At 46.5% G+C, this 20,179-nt stretch overlaps 1 protein-coding gene across 1 annotated transcript in view; it reads right to left on the reverse strand.

Annotated features, from left to right (window-relative positions):
* The window catches only part of PLXNA3 (plexin A3), a 112,020-nt gene that overhangs the window by 28,065 nt on the left and 63,776 nt on the right, over window positions 1–20,179 (reverse strand). Inside the window, exons 6-9 of the mRNA XM_073541230.1 lie at window positions 5,528–5,651; window positions 5,257–5,410; window positions 4,048–4,147; window positions 2,699–2,813 (exon numbers count right to left, since the gene is read on the reverse strand). Coding sequence (XP_073397331.1) covers window positions 2,699–2,813; window positions 4,048–4,147; window positions 5,257–5,410; window positions 5,528–5,651 — 493 coding nt within the window. The remainder of the gene's footprint in view (window positions 1–2,698; window positions 2,814–4,047; window positions 4,148–5,256; window positions 5,411–5,527; window positions 5,652–20,179) is intronic.

Below are 20,179 nucleotides of genomic sequence, written 5' to 3' on the forward strand. Positions count from 1 at the left end.
AGTGCTGCTTTTAGGGTTTATGGTGTTTCCGTATAAATCTGAGCTTGCAACCACTTATGATGGCAGCACATAAACGTGAAGGGCATATTTATGGCACGCATTGAGCGGAATTATGATCAATATGGCATGAAAAAAAGTGAGATATTCCTTTCCTAATTGACCACCACCTTCATCAAGTGGAGGAGAGCGGAAGCGTCAGCAGGAAGACAACCACCCCCATCATACAACTGCATATGAAATGCCTTCATTTCTTATAGGAACCAAAAACATCCTGTTTGTTGGGGTCCCCAGCGATTCAGTCACTAGTGGGATGCACTGATCCCCCCTTCTGATGGTGAGGAGGGTCCTTTTCGCTATGGTGTGGACAGAAAGAGCCGAGGGTGCTTTTGAAATAACAGTGTAATAATCAGATTAATTTTTCTGTTTTTTGCATGCTGCATTAGCCTCCCCCTTCGTGAACAGGCGGATATGCCGGACCCCTAATAGTGGTGTAGCCGGCGCTGCGATATCCCACATCACACGTAATAACACGTATTATTGCTACATGGTTGCGTTCATACATGTAAGTGATTTCAGACACTTCCTTCCACGTCCCCCACCACAGCCCTCTCTTCCTGAAGCCTCCAGGAGATAGGCAGAGAAGGATGAGGGGCCGCGTGCCTCCTACCTACTTATGGCTAGAAGCTCAGGAAGGATCCTGTTACCATGGAAACACGTCCCCTCTTCTGCTACGCCGAGCCAATCTGCACGGGTTAGATCTAGGCTAGGGCTACGTGTATGCAAATCTATGCCTTGCTATGGGGAAAGGATGTATACAAATATGGATCAGATCGTGCATCTGTGTGCACAAGCCCAGATTAACCCCTCGGTGCAGGAATGGGGTGCCTAACCTGACGGCTTTATTTTCTGTTCTCGGCAGTTTCAAAGTGCAAAATCTGGTTGGGGGGCCATTTCACCCCTATATGCCGTTACCGTCATCAGGGCCGGCGTCAGCACCCGGCGTACCCGGGCAAGAGCCGGGGCCCTGGCGAGACGGGGGGCCCACTCGCACCTGAACAAGTTTGTTTTGTTTTTTTTATTTATAAGTCCGGGGTCCCCCGCTCTCCGCAAAACATCATACTGACCGCGTCCGCTATCTTTTTTCCTGTGAGAGTGCGTGGTCCACATGTTACCGCTCATTAAGGTCATGAATATGGATGCCGCTCCTCTCCCATAGGCGTGGCGCCCATATTCACGACCTTAATGAGCGGTACCACGTGACGGCACACGCAGCTCTCACAGGAAAAAGTTACCGGTGCCTGGACTCAGGTGAGCAGGGTTCAGAATGAGTGGCGCCGGGGCTGGGGGAGAATGAGCCCAGCCCCCAGGGGAGATGAGATTGAGTGGGGGGGGGGGATAATGAGCCCAGCGGGGGAGATGAACCCACTATTCTGTATGGAGCATTATATTGGGCCCGTTATTCTGTATGGAGCATTATATTGGGCCCGTTATTCTGTATGGAGCATTATATGAGGCACATTTTCTGTATGGAGTTCTGTATGGAGCAATGTATGGGGCCCATTATTCTGTATAGACCATTATATGATGCCCATTATTATATAAGGAGCATTATATGAGGACCCTTTTTCTGTATGAAGCAATATATGAGGCCCATTACACTGTATGGAGCATTATATCGGGCTCATTATTCTGTATGAAGCAATATTTGGGGCTCATTATATTGTATGGAGCATTATATGAGGGCCATTATTCTGTATGAAGCAATATTTGTGGCTCATTATACTGTATGAAGCAATATATGGGGCCCAATAAACTGCATGGAAGACTATGTGATGCCCCGAATACTGTATGGAGTTCTATACTGTCCGGTCTTAAATGAAAACTTTTGAATCCCTACTAGGGCACGCACTGTGCTTTGTGAGGATTTGCTGGTTTCTGAGCTATTGTAGAATTTACAATAGAGATCACTCATGTAATGTAAGTGATATCTTTGGCATTGTGCTATACCTATATTTCTTTGCCGTATCTGTGCATTATGAATTGCGGTACGTGTTAAAGGGGCCCACTGAGACACTTTCACCCGGGGCCCACAAAAACCTGGAGCCGGCCCTGCCGGTCATGCAGGCCTAACATCACCCAGCTTTCCTAGATTCCTGATAGCATATTAGATCCGATACAACAGCAGCGAATGCAGATATGCTGTGCGGGATAGGGGCTGTAAATGCAGCAACACTGGTTTCTAGAATGGAATATTAGGAAGTTGCAATTTAAGCAATTATCTAATATATGAAATAAAAGAGTAAGGGTTAATCCTCCGGTTCTCCTTTGCTCCTGTTTTGGCACCGCTCCTGCTCCATTTGAACGTGCGCCAGCAAACCGGGAAGAGTGTTGGCAGGATCTGGATTTCTTGCGCTCTGCTGGGTTCTGTATATAGGCGGTATGTATATAGCATTGTTCAGCAGCGAATGACACCCTTCCTGAGGTGTGAGGAAGCGGGGAGTCAGGCGCTCCTGATTAAACATGTCGCCCCCTGACACTTTGCGCTGTGTGAATCTCGCACTCACACCAGCGCTTGGCACTAGAACCTGCTGACAAGGTATACGGGGTGGAGGGCGAAGATAAATGGAGGAATACAGCACAGGAAAATTCTGCGCATGGTGTACTACGACCCCCACCAACCCACAGACTCGGTACATACCTCCGTGTTATTGACTCGTCCCTCCAAGAAGAAGCACTCGTCCGCATTGTGAGTACAGATGTGTCGGTATTTGCACCAGTGACAGGGGTACGGGCTGCTCACGCAGGATAGGCACCTGCAAAAAAAACCCAAAACATACATCAGTCAATTATCGGTGTGAAACCCAGTGGTCCTAGGAATGTTTTTCCCCTGTACAGTGTGAACCCCTTTATCCTTAGGATCTATGGGAGTCCTATCAGAGCAAATCACTTGGGAAAACCCTTGGAAATGTGCTGTCCATTGACAACTTCACTGTGTCTTGCTGCGACCAAACATGCCTCGGCTCCCTTTACTCGCTGCCTGCTGGCATTCTGTATTGCGCCAGCGCTTGCGTTCTTTCCTCCAATGCTAACCGCTGTAGTCGCGGCTTCTATTTTCGGTACCTTCAGACGATTTAGCGCCATTTACAATTCAGCAGCAGAGCGGGATTGAGAAAAAAAAAGGGAGAAGGCGACAACGCTGCAGCATTGCGCATTGGCTGCTACTAATTAAATTTCACTGCTTATCGCCCGATAATGCAGCCTGACTTCACACTACAGAGCGGAAGCACTTGGGATGATTATAAGGACTGCCGCCGTCTCTGAACGTTCTGTGCCGATAAAGCTTCAAAATTCTGCAAATTTTTTTTCCAACTCACTTTTTGCTTGAATGACGTGCTATTGTAAGATCCCTGCTTGCTGTCAGTAAAACATCAACATTCGGAAAAGGCCTCACAGATCTCACCATTGAGGGCTTGCTAGACCTGAGAATAGACCCTCCTTGGAGGACGACACTGACCGCCTTCTACTTTGTGCTTCAATTAACTCCTATTTCAAGATCCCTGCTTACTGTCACTGAAGCAGATCCTGAAGAGCTGTACAGACCCAATAATGGTTACTGCAGAGGGTTTGCTTCAATTGCATGGAGAACAGATAGTCGAATCCTCGGAGGTAACACATTCTAATATATTTGGTGCTTCTATGATTCAACTTTTCAAGACCTCTGCTTACTGTCAGTGACGGATCCAGATCCTGAAAACGTGTACAGACCTAGTATTTCTCGCCACGGAGGGTATGCTACTACGTTTGGACAATCCTTTAGGAGCCAAATACATCAGTGGCACAAATCTCTCTTGAGAGATTGTTACAATGTATCAGTGCAGGACGAATGTATCAGACTGATGTCCAGGACTGTACACTGGACTCAAAGGGAACAAACTCTCAGATGAAGGAAATTTTAGGTTTGTTGGGCGTTCTCAATGCTTGTTGCAACAGTGAATATTTCTGATAGTTGACAGCAAGCAGATATAGTGAAAAAAAACAATTACTTACGACTGGAGGACGCTGCAATTGTAGAACACGAAGTCGGTGCTGGTGAACCTCAGGTGGGTCTCCTTGGACTTTAGATGGAGCTGGACAGTATGCAGCGCTCCTGTGAAATATAGAAATAATTAGTGTTAAGGACGACAGGGGTTAATTAAAGGAAACTCCTGATAGGAGTGAAGCACTAATGTGTAGGGATCGGCAATGCATACAGAATTTAAAGCGACACTCCGGGAAACACGAATACAGATGCCCTGGATGGGACACCTGTCTACTGTAACAATGCAAAGATTTGTTCAGAGTGTTCCTTTAAATTCTGTGTACAATGCTATAAATATGACGGATGGCATCTGATTGGTCCACAAGTGAAAGACCCGGCGGGGTGAGTGAGGACAGACGGAGCGGGCACGGCGGCATCACTGGCGGAGGAAGAGACGGCGCGTCAGGTTATTCTGGGCACAGTTATTACAGGATGACTGCATAATGTGGAGCTGGGATATACGAGAGGAGCATGATTCACCAAGGCCCGTCTATGCAGGTAGTGAAGTCACCCAGTGGTGTAATGAAGGCTAATTTACTAATGACGATGGGCGTCTAGATTTATGCAAAAAACTTAAAAGGGGGTTGTACGCTTTTAGAAAAAACGTGGCTGCTTTCTTTCCAAAACAACGCCATACCTGTCCAGAGGCCATTTCTGGTACTGCAGTTCGACATCATTCACTGTGCGGTCTTGTTCAGAGCTTGCTCAGGGGTGACTGTCCTGGCCGAGCTCACGTATGAGAGATCTAAACCAAGCACGAGTGGTGAGAGACCAAGCCGAGTAGGCGGGGGAGGAGGGACCAAGCAGAGCCAGCGGGGGGGGGGGGGGACCAAGCCGAACCAGCGGGGGGTGGGGGGACCAAAGTGAGCCAGGGGGCGTGGGGGGGTCCAAGTTAAGCTCAGTGTGAGGGTCCACGTCGAGCTCTGGGTAAGGGTGGGTGTTCATCAGCTTTTTAATTCACTGACAGCAAAATGAGATCTTAAAACTTGTTATAGAAGCAGAAAGTCTAGTAGAAAATTGCAGAACTTTCTGTTTTATAATCACTAAAATCCAAATCTGCCGAACTTTAGGTGGCATGTCGGCAATTTGGGTTTGTTTTTTGGTCTTACTGGTAATTGTTACAGGGTGGCAGGCCATGACGCCATCACTGCCCTTCAGCAGCGGTATCACCGTCTCACCTTTCCCTCCGGTAATCCCAGGAATGTCCCGCAGTGAAGGCGATGAACAATGAATGGTCCCATCTCCCAACACGGCCTCACTCTCTGCCAAATCCCCGAATGTACAGGTCACCCCGGCTGACAGATCAGGAGCATTCTGGACAGAGAGATTCAGCTGTAAAGAGAAAGACGGGATATCATTAATGTAAGTACCAGCAGGCCCATGTAACCAAAGCAGTCCTACGCAACCACAAACGTTGCTCTGCAGCACGGTCAGCAGCACACATCTTACCAGCAGCTCGGGGACACTGACAGAGGCGTTATTGGGGGTCACTTCCAGGCGGACACATTGACTCAGGTCACTGGTAAACCGGTGCGGCTCGGAAGCCCGCTCACATTCGCTCTCTCGGCAGCACCTGTGTGTGAAAATCAATTTCAGTGACCAGAGCGATACAACAGGCAGCAGAGAACGGTACATCTGTCACCGGAGTAGGATCTACAGGTCCGATCCCTGTAGCAAACCCTCCGCTACAAGGACTTCGCATTGTAAGTTTTAAGCCTTAGGGTGTAAACAGCAATGTGCCAAATCCACTGACAGCAAGCAGAGATCGTGAAAACAGAGGCACAGAAACACAAGTTTAAAGGCTGGGACATGTGTTTTGCACACAGCTGTGAATATCGGGTTGGACCCTCAGCGTGGACGTGTGATCACCAGGTGTAAATGCCAGCTACTACTACTACTTGCCAGATGTGTTCCGGAGTGAAACGACACCCGTCACATATAAACACACCTGTATTCACACCTATACATGACACTGCCACACGCCATCCAAGCAGAATTCACACCTTCACGTAACACATCCACGCTGAGGTACAAATACTAATTATATCTTCATATAAAACACACGACCAGGAAAATGTAAAAGTGAGTGAACCGCTCCAGTACTACAGGGTAAAATTTTCAGCCTCCAGCAGAATAGTGAGTGCAGCTCTGGGGAATAATACAGGATGTAACTCAGGATCAGTAATGTAATGTATGTACACAGTGACTGCACCAGCAGAATAGTGAGTGCAGCTCTGGGGTATAATACAGGATATAACTCAGGATCAGTAATGTATGTACACAGTGACTGCACCAGCAGAATAGTGAGTGCAGCTCTGGGGTATAATACAGGATATAACTCAGGATCAGTAATGTATGTACACAGTGACTGCACCAGCAGAATAGTGAGTGCAGCTCTGGGGTATAATACAGGATATAACTCAGGATCAGTACTGGATCAGTAATGTAATGTATGTACACAGTGACTGCACCAGCAGAATAGTGAGTGCAGCTCTGGAGTATAATACAGGATGTAACTCAGGATCAGTAATGTAATGTATGTACACAGTGACTCCACCTGCAGAATAGTGAGTGCAGGTCTGGGGTATAATAAAGGATGTAACTCAGGATCAGTAATGTAATGTATGTACATAGTGACTGCACCAGCAGAATAGTGAGTGCAGCTCTGGAGTATAATTACAGGAGGTAACTCAGGATCAGTACAGAATCAGTAATGTAATGTATGTACACAGTGACTGCACCAGCAGAATAGTGAGTGCAGCTCTGGAGTATAATACAGGATAAGAAATGTAATAGTGGTATTGATGGCTTATTAGTATTCGTTGTTGTGTAAAGTGTTAATGAGCGCTGCTCTGTGCAGTACACGTTTCTCAGCTGCGGTGCTTTGTACCTTTCTGGGAGCTGCTACAATCACGTGTGAACATTCCTATAATAATCAGCGCTTCCCTGATAGTGATGTTACTGTTTCGGTTGGAGCCTCGGGCAACACAACGGTTAGGAACAATCCTCAGAGACACCTGAGGAGACAAGGCTCCATTGTAAACTGTTAGCAGCAGCCGCATCTCCCTCCCTTTGCCACCACAGTACAGCTCCTCTAATCCAACATCTGATCGTCCAGAAATGCTTATTGTGAAAGCAGAATAGTGAGAGAAATGATAAAAACTGCTAAATTCTTCTTCTTTTCCTGAAAAATTCGAAAAATATCAATAAAAATTACAATTTAAAAAAAAAGTGCCAAATTCTGTCCCATAATTAGTAAGCTTTTTAACTATTTAACGCCAAAAATAAAAGAAATCGCTGCCTTAGAAACATTCCTTCCGAATACTTTGGTGCCTACATCTGAGGGTGCAAATAATCAAATGAATGGCTTTTTGTTGTCCTGAACTTTTGCACAAAGAGTCCTCACCGAATCCCCTGTGCATAGATCAGGCAAATAAACTTCACCCTGGCACAAATAGAATAAAAGGGCAAAGTCATAGCAGGCGGCAGTGCACAGGGCATCGGGAACAGTGGGCCACCATTTGTGCATAATATGCCAGATCCCAGTCCATGGCGGGCCCCAATGGTCACCCCCAGTGACCGGAAGAGCTCAGTACTTTATTAGCACAAGGCATCCTACATATCCTAATAGGATCACAGTGAACGACCTCTGGATCGGGCCGATTGAATGATCTCCCACATAGCCCCATTGTCCGCAGCCATTTCCTGCTCCCTGGAGGAAGAATAGCTGTAGAGAGCCATAGTCATATATTACACGCGGACTGTGCCGGGGTCACGGGCGGTCTATGCAACTGCTTTAATCACCATCCTAAGGAGGGGGAGAAGAGGGCAAGAAGGCCAAAGTGCTGACAGGGAGGAGAGAAGGAGGGTGGTGACAGAGGGGCTATGTGGTGGGCCGCCTGCCTGGGTGTGTAAGGACGGGGCTGAAGATTTACCATCATATGAACAGCCCAGCCATTTAATACAAGAGATGAGGACACAATATAATTACCAGGAGAGGCAGCCGAGCCATTAAGAGATGTGACCTCCGAAGCAGGATGCCCTCCATCTTACTATGAATTATGCTGTAAGAGGGGCGAGGGATAATAATGGAGAATCTGATAGCTCCAGGATCAGTTTTCACGCCAAAGATTGGGGAAATCATAAGCTTAGCGGTGGGATCATCAAAGGCTTGACGACACTGGTGGCTGGCGTTGATACCGGGTGGCTTGTTTAGTGTGTTGGTAATAACTGCCCACCATTACACTGAATAAGCCCCCTTTTATGCTTTGGCGCTTTCATTTTTCCTCCCCTAAAGCCATGCATTTTTCCTTCAACAGAACCGTGTGAGGACGAGCTGCAGATTTTATTGATATCAATTTGCAGTGAATAGAGGGTTTTTATCACTTTTTATTGCATTTTTGTGGGTGAAATGTGGCAGCCAAAAAAATGGCAATTCTGGACTTTTTTTGGTTTGTAATATATACCTTGTGTATGAAATAATGAATAAATATTTTTCATGGATCAGAAATACCATTTTTTTAGCTTTTTAATTTATGGTAATAATAAGAGGAAAGGTTAGGTGATCTTTTGTGTTTTTTTAGTTCTTTTTTCTCACTTTTAACTGTATTTTTTCAGTGCCCATACGGAACTTGAACCTGCAATTGTTTGATCACTTGTACTATATATAGCAGTACTTTAGTATTGAAGTACATACTGATAATCAGTCTCTGATCACATCGCGGAAGGAGGGGAAAGGCGATGGCGCGTGGACAGACACCACACGGGTCTGCACTATATAAATGCCACCAACATAGATTGATATTGGCATTTACATAGCTAAGTATCAGCGACTGGCGCGGGCTCTGGTCGCTGCTGATAGAGGAAGATGATGGCTGTATAACACAGCCGACACCCGTCGTGTGAGGTGCGGGCTCAAAGTCCTGACCTCTGCGGCCTCCACTGAACTTGAGAATTAAGGGGAACAGGTCTGGGAAAAGTGCAAAATCCAGGAGTGGAGAGGCAGCAGGGAACCCAATTCACTTACATGGGGCTGTGCTTCAGTTCCCTGCACAGCGGGGTAGCCGGGTAACACTAGGGGAGACTAATACCGCAGCCCCTTCATTCTCAGAATCATGGGTGTCTAAATATCCAATTGTAGTGGCGGAATATTGTTCTGTGATATGACAGCACTTCATGATCAGAATGGGTCTGACTTTTGGGACCATCACCAATCCTGAGAAAGAACAGACTGCTGTGCAAGCAGCTGTGGAGGGGACGCAGACCTACATCAGTAATGTGTTGCCTTCATTCGCAGGATCTCAGATCATAAAGCGATGATCCCGCTGACAATCAAGCACTTTAAGAGATAGACATACCCCTTTAAATACATAAAGAATAACTGGAATAGACACAGGTCGTGTGATGGTCACATAGCTGCAGGGCTCATTACATTACAGTCATCAAGAGTTCACAGCCGGAAGAATTCTTATCCTCGGGAAAGAAACTATCAAGATTCTTATTTCTTGACAGCAAGCAGAGACCTTAAAAAAAATACCTGTGATCTCAGAGCTAACTCAGCTAGAAATGGGTGACATCTTAGGATATATATCAATGACATATCATATAAAGATAACGAAGCGTATACTTTACATTTGCATCCAGAGCAGCATTCATAACTCTGCTGGCTTTTCCATACTGGAGAGAGAAAGCCAATTAGACCCATACATGGTGGCACTCTTTGTCAGCCGGGTGTGCACAAAAGAACAGCAGCATTGTGATTACAGCTCTGGAGCATAAAACATACTGAAATCATCACCATAAATCAAAGGTTTTCCAAAGCTACCAAACTGTAAAATGTTGTGTAAAATGGAGGGGGCCGCCTCATATTTTGGATATTTCTCAGTCAACACTCTTGCAAACACTTGGCAAAACCACGGGATCTGACGTTGCCCAGATAACAGGCGTTCAGGGTGGATTTCCACATATTTCCATGATGGCCGGGTGACGGCAGGAGAAGCTGGAATTTATAAACTGCAGACAGCTGGAGCGTTGAGAGCAGCGAGCCAACGACTAGAAACACCTGTTATATGTGACTGACCGGCTACCTCAGAATGACCCAATGGTCACCACTGCTCTGATGTGAGGAGACAAATGGCTGTCATTAAGAGGTCCAACAATAATAATAATAATCTTTATTTTTATATAGCGCTAACATATTCCACAGCGCTTTACAATTTTGCACACATTATCATCGCTGTCCCCAATGGGGCTCACAATCTAGATTCCCTATCAGTATGTCTTTGGAATGTGGGAGGAAACCGGGTTAAATGGAGGAAACCCACACAAACACGGGGAGAACATAGAAACTCCTTGCATATGTTGTCCTTAGTGGGATCTATAAAAACTAACATTATGGTCTACACAGTCTCCCATTATCCCAAGTCCCCTTTCACACACTTTTACTGAAAAATGTCATCTATTTGCCCTGCTGTCAGAACAGGAGGCATCTGTGGCCATTATTCTGCATGTTAGGAGATGCTAGGCCTCAAAATATCAATGGTTGCTAGGGAGACATGTTCATAGCAACCAATCTTTTCTATATGACACAGGTCCTCCACTCAAGTGAAAATTACCACTAAACAGTCTCCTAAAATCTCTGATAGTCATAGGTTTATTAAAGGGCATGAGGGAAGAAATCCTAATGGGAGATGAAGCGGGGATGTGTCTTCATTGATAAGATGGAGGTAGCTGGAACCAGATACATCTGGCAGCAGCTTATCTCTCATGAGGGCTACAAACACACACATTATGTTAGTTGGATGATAATATCACTTTTTTTGCATGTATGGGCACCTAATAGACCCCCATGTATTAGGGATTTCAGATGGCGGGTCAAGAATGACATGACCATAAGGGTGATCGATTTTTGTCAAGATCGGTGGTCTCATCCAGGATTCCACTGAAGGGATGCAGATTTGTCAGATCACATTTTTTGATTATCTGCTTTCACACGTGCCAAGATGGTTGACACAAACGAAGCTGAATCGCCCGTTTCCAGCAGAATATAATGAGGTCGATGGCACACACGCAGCATAGAGAGAGTTAATGGCAGGCTGTTTGAAGATGAGAGTACTACGGAGACATGGCGCTCGGGAGGAGGGCTCATTAGTGCCAGAGCAAGCAGTAAGCCAGAGATTTGACATTTCAGGGGTGAAAAAAAAAAAACGTAAGATGTCGAAAAAAAAAAAAAATGTGCCTGGCAGCGCCAAGCTGGAGGTACAGAGGCTGTCACAGCGCTCAACGCACATCCACCACCGGGAGGGGGTGACAGGGACATCATCACTTGTGACTGCACAATCACTTGTGTCGCACACACACAGGAACCTGTCGAGAGGATGGGAAGAATGGCGCTGATGACAGAGGGCGCACGGCATGGCTGGCGAAGGCGGCTTGTAGCAATGAGGGAAGTGGAGACAGAGATAAGGAAAAAGGAAGCTGTGGGGGTCCTAATCACAGGAGATGATGGGAGTATTGAAGAGACAGGAAGAGAATGGTCAGCATGGAGTGAAATTGAAAAAAAAAACAAAAAAACAAACATGTAAGTCTGGCTTTAGGATAGTTGGGTGCCAATCAATATGGTAACATTATAGGGTTTTGTAATGCCCATATGGCCGATCCTCAGGTACATAATGACAGGATATTGGTCATGACCTTTTACGGGATCACTGAGGATGTAATAAATTAATTTCACAATAGCAATTACTGTACATGCATACAGCAACTAAAAAAGACAGCATATTTTGTCTACATCATAATACCTTTTCAAATCCAAATAGGTAAGCCAAAAATTGTTATAAACGGTATTATGAAAAAACCTGTTTGACAACCACTAAAAACTGATTAGTCAAGTTAAACTGCACGATCGACATATATTGCTTGCTAGTTGTAAATGCATTTATAAGGAAAAGAAAGAAGAATTCATGTCCTAATTCTATTGAACGAGTGTATACTATATGGGAGGAGACCACCAATAATGTCACCATTGTCTTCGATGGGAGTAGTCAGCTGGCCTTGTAATAGCAAAAGTTCTACATTTTTCTTGCAAATGTAATTTTTAATTATTTTTTGCTGCGTGCAACTAGCACAATGCACTATACAGAATACGGCAGCAGTGGGCAGAGACCCCCTGAAATCTATGCAGGCCCCAGGTCGCCCTCACAATGGTCGCATTGTTGTATTGGGATCTTTGCCTTTTCAGCCTTACACAGAATTTTTATGAGGGACTGTAGTACAAGGGTGGCCAAGGGCTGGACCCCATAAACCAGGCTCAGAGTGCAGAAAAAAGGCGGATTTGGTCAGCAGCAGAAGGTGAAGCTGGAGGACGAGCAGTGATGATGGCCTCCAGGGGACAGCTGTGTGTGCAGACCCTCCCCAGTCACATACTGAGCACATCCAGCTTCTCCAAACAGGATTTGTGCCCCTCCTAATAGGATTAGAAGTGTGGAGCTGGCTGATAATCCAGACCCTCGGCACAGCACCACATCTGAGGGATGGAAACGTGAGGAGAGGGAATGAAAGAGACAGCTCAGCAGTCTCAGGGAGACCGGAACTAGGAGACTGACAGTAGAAGCGAACAAATTGTCCCCTGTAGCCCCATATTTTTACATGTAGTATGATCATTCCCAATGACAGAGAGACCCATTATCAGAGACATCCAAACAGTCTCACTAGTCCAGATGGTGCTTAGAGACAGTCCTTGTAGATGAGGGCGATTCGCTATGGAGTGGCCATACAAAAGACCCCTCTAGGAATATGATCACGGCCTGTAGAAAATACGTTCTTCCTTCATTATCCCCACATTCACTGTCAGCGAGCGGAGCTCCGGAAACAAGGTAAGGAATTAAGATGCAAAGTAAATGAGAAAGTTGCAGATCTTCACGATATACAGAAAATCTGCTTCTTCGGCAGTGGAGCTCGCAGATGTGGTGGGTCGGTCCCGAGGGGCGAAGCTTGCGCCGACCCTACAAAAGTCAAACATTCTGGAGCATTAAATCTGCCGTCCCTGAGAGACAGCCGCTCGAGCCATTTCCCCGAGACCTCGCTCACTTCGCCAGCTGGCCCCCCTTTTTAAAAGCATTCTTTGAAAATCAGACTTGGCCCAGAGCAGACAGCCCGAGTGTCTCATAAAAAGACATCAAACAGCGGTCTCTTCCCAATCTCTCTGAAAAAGAGAAGCCAGAGTGGCATTGACAAGCTCTTGATGGAAAGTGGCAGCCCGGCCTGGCACAGAGAGCAGGTGTAATGACCCCGCCAGGCCCTTGTACTTGTGTGTGCCACTACATGAATCCCTGGCATCACCCAGGGCAGATGTGGGGATTGGGGCCAAGTATAAACCGAGCAGGGGGTGCAATCTCAGTGGGTGGGATATTGTTTGCATGTTTTGGGCACACACAAAAAAGAAAAATGACTGGGCGGAAGATTTGTACAATATCTGGGGGTGGGGGAGGTCTACGGGAGCCGCTGAACATGCACACACTCAGGGGCTCTGCTCCATTGTGGAACATTTAGCATTGAGAACAGTGAGTCAATGAAGAAAGCAGGATACACACTAGATATATATATATATACACACACACACACAATACATATATATATATATATATATATGCGGCACGGTGGCTCAGTGGTTCGAATCCCACCAAGGACAACATCTGCAAGGAGTTTGTATGTTCTCCCCGTGTTTGCGTGGGTTTCCTCCGGGTACTCCGGTTTCCTCCCACATTCTAAAGACATACTGATAGGGAATTTAGATTGTGAGCCCCATCGGGGACAGTGATGACAATATGTGCAAACTGTAAAGCGCTGCGGAATATGTTAGCGCTATATAAAAATAAAGATTATTATTATTATTATATATACACACACACACACACACACACACATCCGACACAGGCAGAGCTACAAGCCCAGGGAGGAAATACTGTGCCAACACTGTGACCAGGAGGCCCTGGAGGATGAGACCCACTTCCTGCTACTCTGCCCCAAATACTCAGCAGTGAGGGACACTCACTTCAGGAGACTCTCACATCTCTTCCCGGATTTCATCACCATGAAGGAGGAAGAGAAAACATATATCCTGCTGGGGGAAGAAGGGAGAGCAGTGGAGATAGCAACGCGGTATGTGAGCGAATGTCATAGACTGCGAGAAAGAGAACTATGATATGCCATGGACTTCTATAGCCCCCACCCTGGATCTGCCCCATCCCCCCATCCACCTTCCCTATGCCATGGACTTCTATAGCCCCCATCCTGGATCTGCCCCCATCCCCCCATCCACCTTCCCTATGCCATGGACTTCTATAGCCCCATCCTGGATCTGCCCCCATCCACCTTCCCTATGCCATGGACTACTATAGCCTCCATCCTGGATCTGCCCTCATCCCCCCATCCACCTTCCCTATGCCATGGACTTCTATAGCCCCCACCCTGGATCTGCCCCCATCCCCCCATCCACCTTCCCTATGCCATGGACTTCTATAGCCCCCATCCTGGATCTGCCCCCATCCACCTTCCCTATGCCATGGACTTCTATAGCCCCATCCTGGATCTGCCCCCATCCACCTTCCCTATGCCATGGACTACTATAGCCTCCATCCTGGATCTGCCCTCATCCCCCCATCCACCTTCCCTATGCCATGGACTTCTATAGCCCCCATCCTGGATCTGCCCCCATCCACCTTCCCTATGCCATGGACTACTATAGCCTCCATCCTGGATCTGCCCTCATCCCCCCATCCACCTTCCCTATGCCATGGACTTCTATAGCCCCCACCCTGGATCTGCCCCCATCCCCCTTCCCTATGCCATGGACTTCTATAGCCCCCATCCTGGATCTGCCCCCATCCACCTTCCCTATGCCATGGACTTCTATAGCCCCATCCTGGATCTGCCCCCATCCACCTTCCCTATGCCATGGACTACTATAGCCTCCATCCTGGATCTGCCCTCATCCCCCCATCCACCTTCCCTATGCCATGGACTACTATAGCCTCCATCCTGGATCTGCCCTCATCCCCCCATCCACCTTCCCTATGCCATGGACTTCTATAGCCCCCACCCTGGATCTGCCCCCATCCCCCTTCCCTATGCCATGGACTTCTATAGCCCCCATCCTGGATCTGCCCCCATCCACCTTCCCTATGCCATGGACTACTATAGCCTCCATCCTGGATCTGCCCTCATCCCCCCATCCACCTTCCCTATGCCATGGACTTCTATAGCCCCATCCTGGATCTGCCCCCATCCACCTTCCCTATGCCATGGACTACTATAGCCTCCATCCTGGATCTGCCCTCATCCCCCCATCCACCTTCCCTATGCCATGGACTTCTATAGCCCCCACCCTGGATCTGCCCCCATCCCCCTTCCCTATGCCATGGACTTCTATAGCCCCCATCCTGGATCTGCCCCCATCCACCTTCCCTATGCCATGGACTTCTATAGCCCCATCCTGGATCTGCCCCCATCCACCTTCCCTATGCCATGGACTACTATAGCCTCCATCCTGGATCTGCCCTCATCCCCCCATCCACCTTCCCTATGCCATGGACTACTATAGCCTCCATCCTGGATCTGCCCTCATCCCCCCATCCACCTTCCCTATGCCATGGACTTCTATAGCCCCCATCCTGGATCTGCCCCCATCCACCTTCCCTATGCCATGGACTTCTATAGCCCCCACCTTGGATCTGCCCCCATCCATTGTTCTTACAGCCCCCATCCTGGATCTGCCCCCATCCACCTTTCCTACAGCCCCTACCCAACATCCCTACAGTCCCTATCCCTATTCCCTTTTGTACACTTGCTTTGGCAAAACTAATGTGTATTTAGTCCTGCCAATAAAGCTTCTTTGAATTTGAATTATATATACACTCACTGGCCACTTTATTAGGTACACCTGTCCAACTGTGTGTTAAGACTTAATTTCTAATCAGCCAATCACATGGCGGCAACTCAGTGCATTTAGGCATGTAGACATGGTCAAGACAATCTCCTGCAGTTCAAACCGAGCATCAGTATGGGGAAGAAAGGTGATTTGAGTGCCTTTGAACGTGGCATGATTGTTGGTGCCAGAAGGGCTGGTCTGAGTATTTCAGAAACTGCTGATCTACTGGGATTTTCACGCACAACCATCTCTAGGGTTTACAGAGAATGGTCCGAAAAAGAAAAAAAATCCAGTGAGCGGCAGTTCTGTGGCCGGAAATGCCTTGTTGATGCCAGAGGTCAGAGGAGAATGGGCAGACTGGTTCGAGCTGATAGAAAGGCAACAGTGACTCAAATTGCCACCCGTTACAACCAAGGTAGGCAGAAGAGCATCTCTGAACGCACAGTGCGTCGAACTTTGAGGCAGATTTGCTACAGCAGCAGAAGACCACACTGGGTACCACTCCTCTCAGCTAAGAACAGGCATGTGATGGCTACTTTCAGCAGGATAATGCGCCATGTCATAAAGCTCGAATCATCTCAGATTGGTTTCTTGAACATGACAATGAGTTCACTGTACTCAAATGGCCTCCTCAGTCACCAGATCTCAATCCAATAGAGCATCTTTGGGATGTGGTGGAACGGGAGATTCACATCAGGGATGTGCAGCCGACAAATCTGCGCCAACTGTGTGATGCCATCATGTCAATATGGTCCAAAATCTCTGAGGAATGCTTCCAGCACCTTGTTGAATCTCTGCCACGAAGAATTGAGGCAGTTCTGAAGGCAAAAGGGGGTCCAACCCGTTACTAGCATGGTGTACCTAATAAAGTGGCCAGTGAGTGTATATATATATTAAATACATATACATACATTTACAAAGATAATCTGTAAGCATACATTCAGCATACATACACACTCATACAGCACATATTTACACACAACGCATATGTAAACATTGCACACACACACATTATATATGCACACAGTGAAAACCTGTGTGTAAATCCATTTCTAGAACCCCTGGTATAAGCACGGTGTGTCAGGCTGCTGCTGCAAAGCCAATATAAATACCCACACTACATTTCCCAACACTGCTGTTACGTAGAAGTATTACTCTCACCAGGCACTTTCAGTCATTACTGGAGCTGCAGTCATCCTGATGTCTGAGCATTGCAGATCAGTGATAATCTAGGTACCAGGGATTGATGAGGCAGTGGGGGTAGCTGTGAATGGGTGAGGGGCATTCCAGTCTCACTAATGAGGTAATGACCCAGGAGTTGTGGGGGGGACAACATGGAAGACTATCAGTGATGGGAGTATCTAACCACTTTTTGCCCCACTCCGGTGTGACTGCTCGCACCTGTGCGGCCGTACAGAGGGTGCACACAGGGTTAAGACGCGGGTTGAGCTCTGCTATGTATGACAGACCAGTCTGGAGAATCTCTCTCCTCACCTGGGAACACACAACTGCTAAACCCATTGGGTGGGGGGAGGGGAACACGATACTTCCTCCTTGTTAAATCCCAGCCAGGAAAGAGAGAAACAGACACCCAGACACACACATCAATCCTGCGCCTCCACTGACAGTCAGCAGCCCTATCTGCCCCGCAGCTGCCATACCCTGCTGGAATGGAAACTGCTGGATGACTTTGGTTTTTTTGTATTGTGTTAATCCCCTGTATAAAAAAAAAAAAAGTTTGTGGCTTACCAGCCGTTGCAGAACTACAAGTGTCAGCATGCACTATCTATCTAACTGCAAAGCACCAGCCCCCGCCCATATAGAACAGCATTTTTTGCGCCATTTAACGTTTACCACTTTCACCAATCGCATGATTCCCCAGGTCAGACAATTTCCATTCACACATTTTTACCGCCGAGGACCCCAACAAAAAACATTTCCCTCTTAGTCAGCCCCAAAAATGACAACAGCCATACGGATTGGAATAATGGCACCAAAAATCCCCATTTTGGCCAGAAAGGGTGACTGTGATAGGGAGTGGTTTTTACTTTTTTTGGCGTTTTCCTAAACACATTTCTATAGGATTTAAATAAGAATTCAAAGAAAAACATTTGTACAAAATGTGGCAAAATAGAAAACATACCAATTAAAGTGCATAAGAAAAAAAAAAACTTTTAAAATTATGATTTATTTTGCGAGCATTTAAGATGTTTCAAAAAAGGGCGTTGAATGGAGACACAGAAAAACACTGACAGTCAATAGCGTAGCTACCGTGGGGCAAGAGGGGTGGTCGCCCTGGACCCCATGCGCTGAGGGGCCCACCTGGAGCTACGTTACTGCTACTATACACCTGCACTCTGCAGCAGAGCGGGGAGACTCAATCTAGTATAATGTGCTGCCCATACTGTATATAGAGTACATATACTATATAGAGGCTGGCTATGGAGAGTGCATTATATAGAGGCAGCACGGTGGCTCAGTGGTTAGCACTGCAGCTGCGGAATATGTTAGGCTGGTTTCACATTAGCGTTTTTTAGCGCAGCACATCGTGCGCTATTGGTCGCATGCGCCCCTATGTTTAACATGGGGGGCGCATGGTCTTGCGTTTGCATGCGTTCATATACGTTTTCGTGCGCATGCGTTTTTTAAGGTGTGCACCTAGGCGCGCCAGACGCAACCTGTTGCATTTTTGGGTCAGTCCAACGGCGTGGAAAAAAAGCATGCGCACACTTGCACATGGAATGCGACAAAATAACGCATTACAGTCTATGGGAACGCAAGCGTTTTAAGAGTTAACATGGCTTGAAACTGGTTAAAACGCTTGCGCCTAAAAAACGCAAACGCATGCAAAACGCATGATGCGTTTTTTGCATGCGTTTCTATTGCGCACGAAGCGCTGCGTTAAAAACCGCTAATGTGAAAGCAGCCTTAACGCTATATAAAAAGATTATTATTATTATTATTATTTAGTCTGTCTATGGGGAGTGCATTATACTATATAGAGGCCTATGGGGAGTGCATTATACTATATAAAGTCTGCCTATGGAAAATGCATTATACTATATAGAGACTGCCTATGGAGAGAACATTATACTATATAGAGTCTGCTTATGGGGCGTGCATTATACTATATAAAGTCTGCCTGTGGGGAGTGCATTATACTATATAAAGTCAGCCTATGGAGAGTGCATTATACCATAGAGGCCTATGAGGAGTGAATTAAACTATATAGCAGCCTATGGAGAGTGTATTATACTATATGGAGGTCTATGGGGAGTGCATTATACTATATTGAGGACTATCTGATGCATTATACTATACAGAAGCTATTTAGGGAGTCATCATATAGTGTTTAGAAGGCACACAGTATCACACAGTAATAGAGACACATACGGCAGCAGAGGCTCAGTATTTAGGTATTAACAGGATGAGGAGTTTGTGCAGGTTGGGAATAGATGGAGACCGTGCAGGTAATAGGAGAAGTAAAATGTGTCTTTGCTGTATTCTCTGCAACCGAGTCATGGCTGGAGAAGTTGTCATGTCTGTCTGGGCCAGAAGGAAAAGACAGGAAAAGTGAACGACTCCATCAGAAATAAAATAAGCTGCATGTCACTATCTGTATAGTCCTGCGCATCGTTATTGTCATGTTATGAAGTTTAAGTACATCATGTGGAATGTCTCCTGAAAAAAAAATGAATCAAGTGGGACAGTTTTGAATAGAGCACTTGTGTTAAATACAATATAGCAAACGATAAACACTAATTTAAAACAATAAACAATGGGAGGGAAAAATAGAAAAACCTAAAGCTTGCTGTGACTCTGGTATTGGCCCCCTTTACATTAAATTAGTATGGAAATACATTTTATCTCGCCTGTCGTAAATCACAAATGAGAATCACCTGTGATTGTCGGTGCCCATGTGAGATGAATTAGCCAGTTAATGATGACTTCAGTGTTTTAAAAAGCCACATGGTAGGTCCTGTTCCTTTGTCACAATAGTGAAGACAAAGGAGCTGGTACCGTCAAGAACCTCCCTGGATGAGTAGGAAAGGGGAAAATTGTCCAGTGAGGTCTTCGAAGGTTGGTGCGAATGGTGGAAGAAACATCACGTTCAACATCCAAAGTCATGAAGGCCAACTTGGAACTGGAACCCCAAGTCAGGGGTTATGGGTTTA

The sequence above is a fragment of the Dendrobates tinctorius genome, unplaced genomic scaffold (genome assembly GCF_039654945.1).
Source record: "Dendrobates tinctorius isolate UK_male_01 unplaced genomic scaffold, ASM3965494v1 ptg000120l, whole genome shotgun sequence".
NCBI classification, from domain to species: Eukaryota; Metazoa; Chordata; class Amphibia; order Anura; family Dendrobatidae; genus Dendrobates; species Dendrobates tinctorius.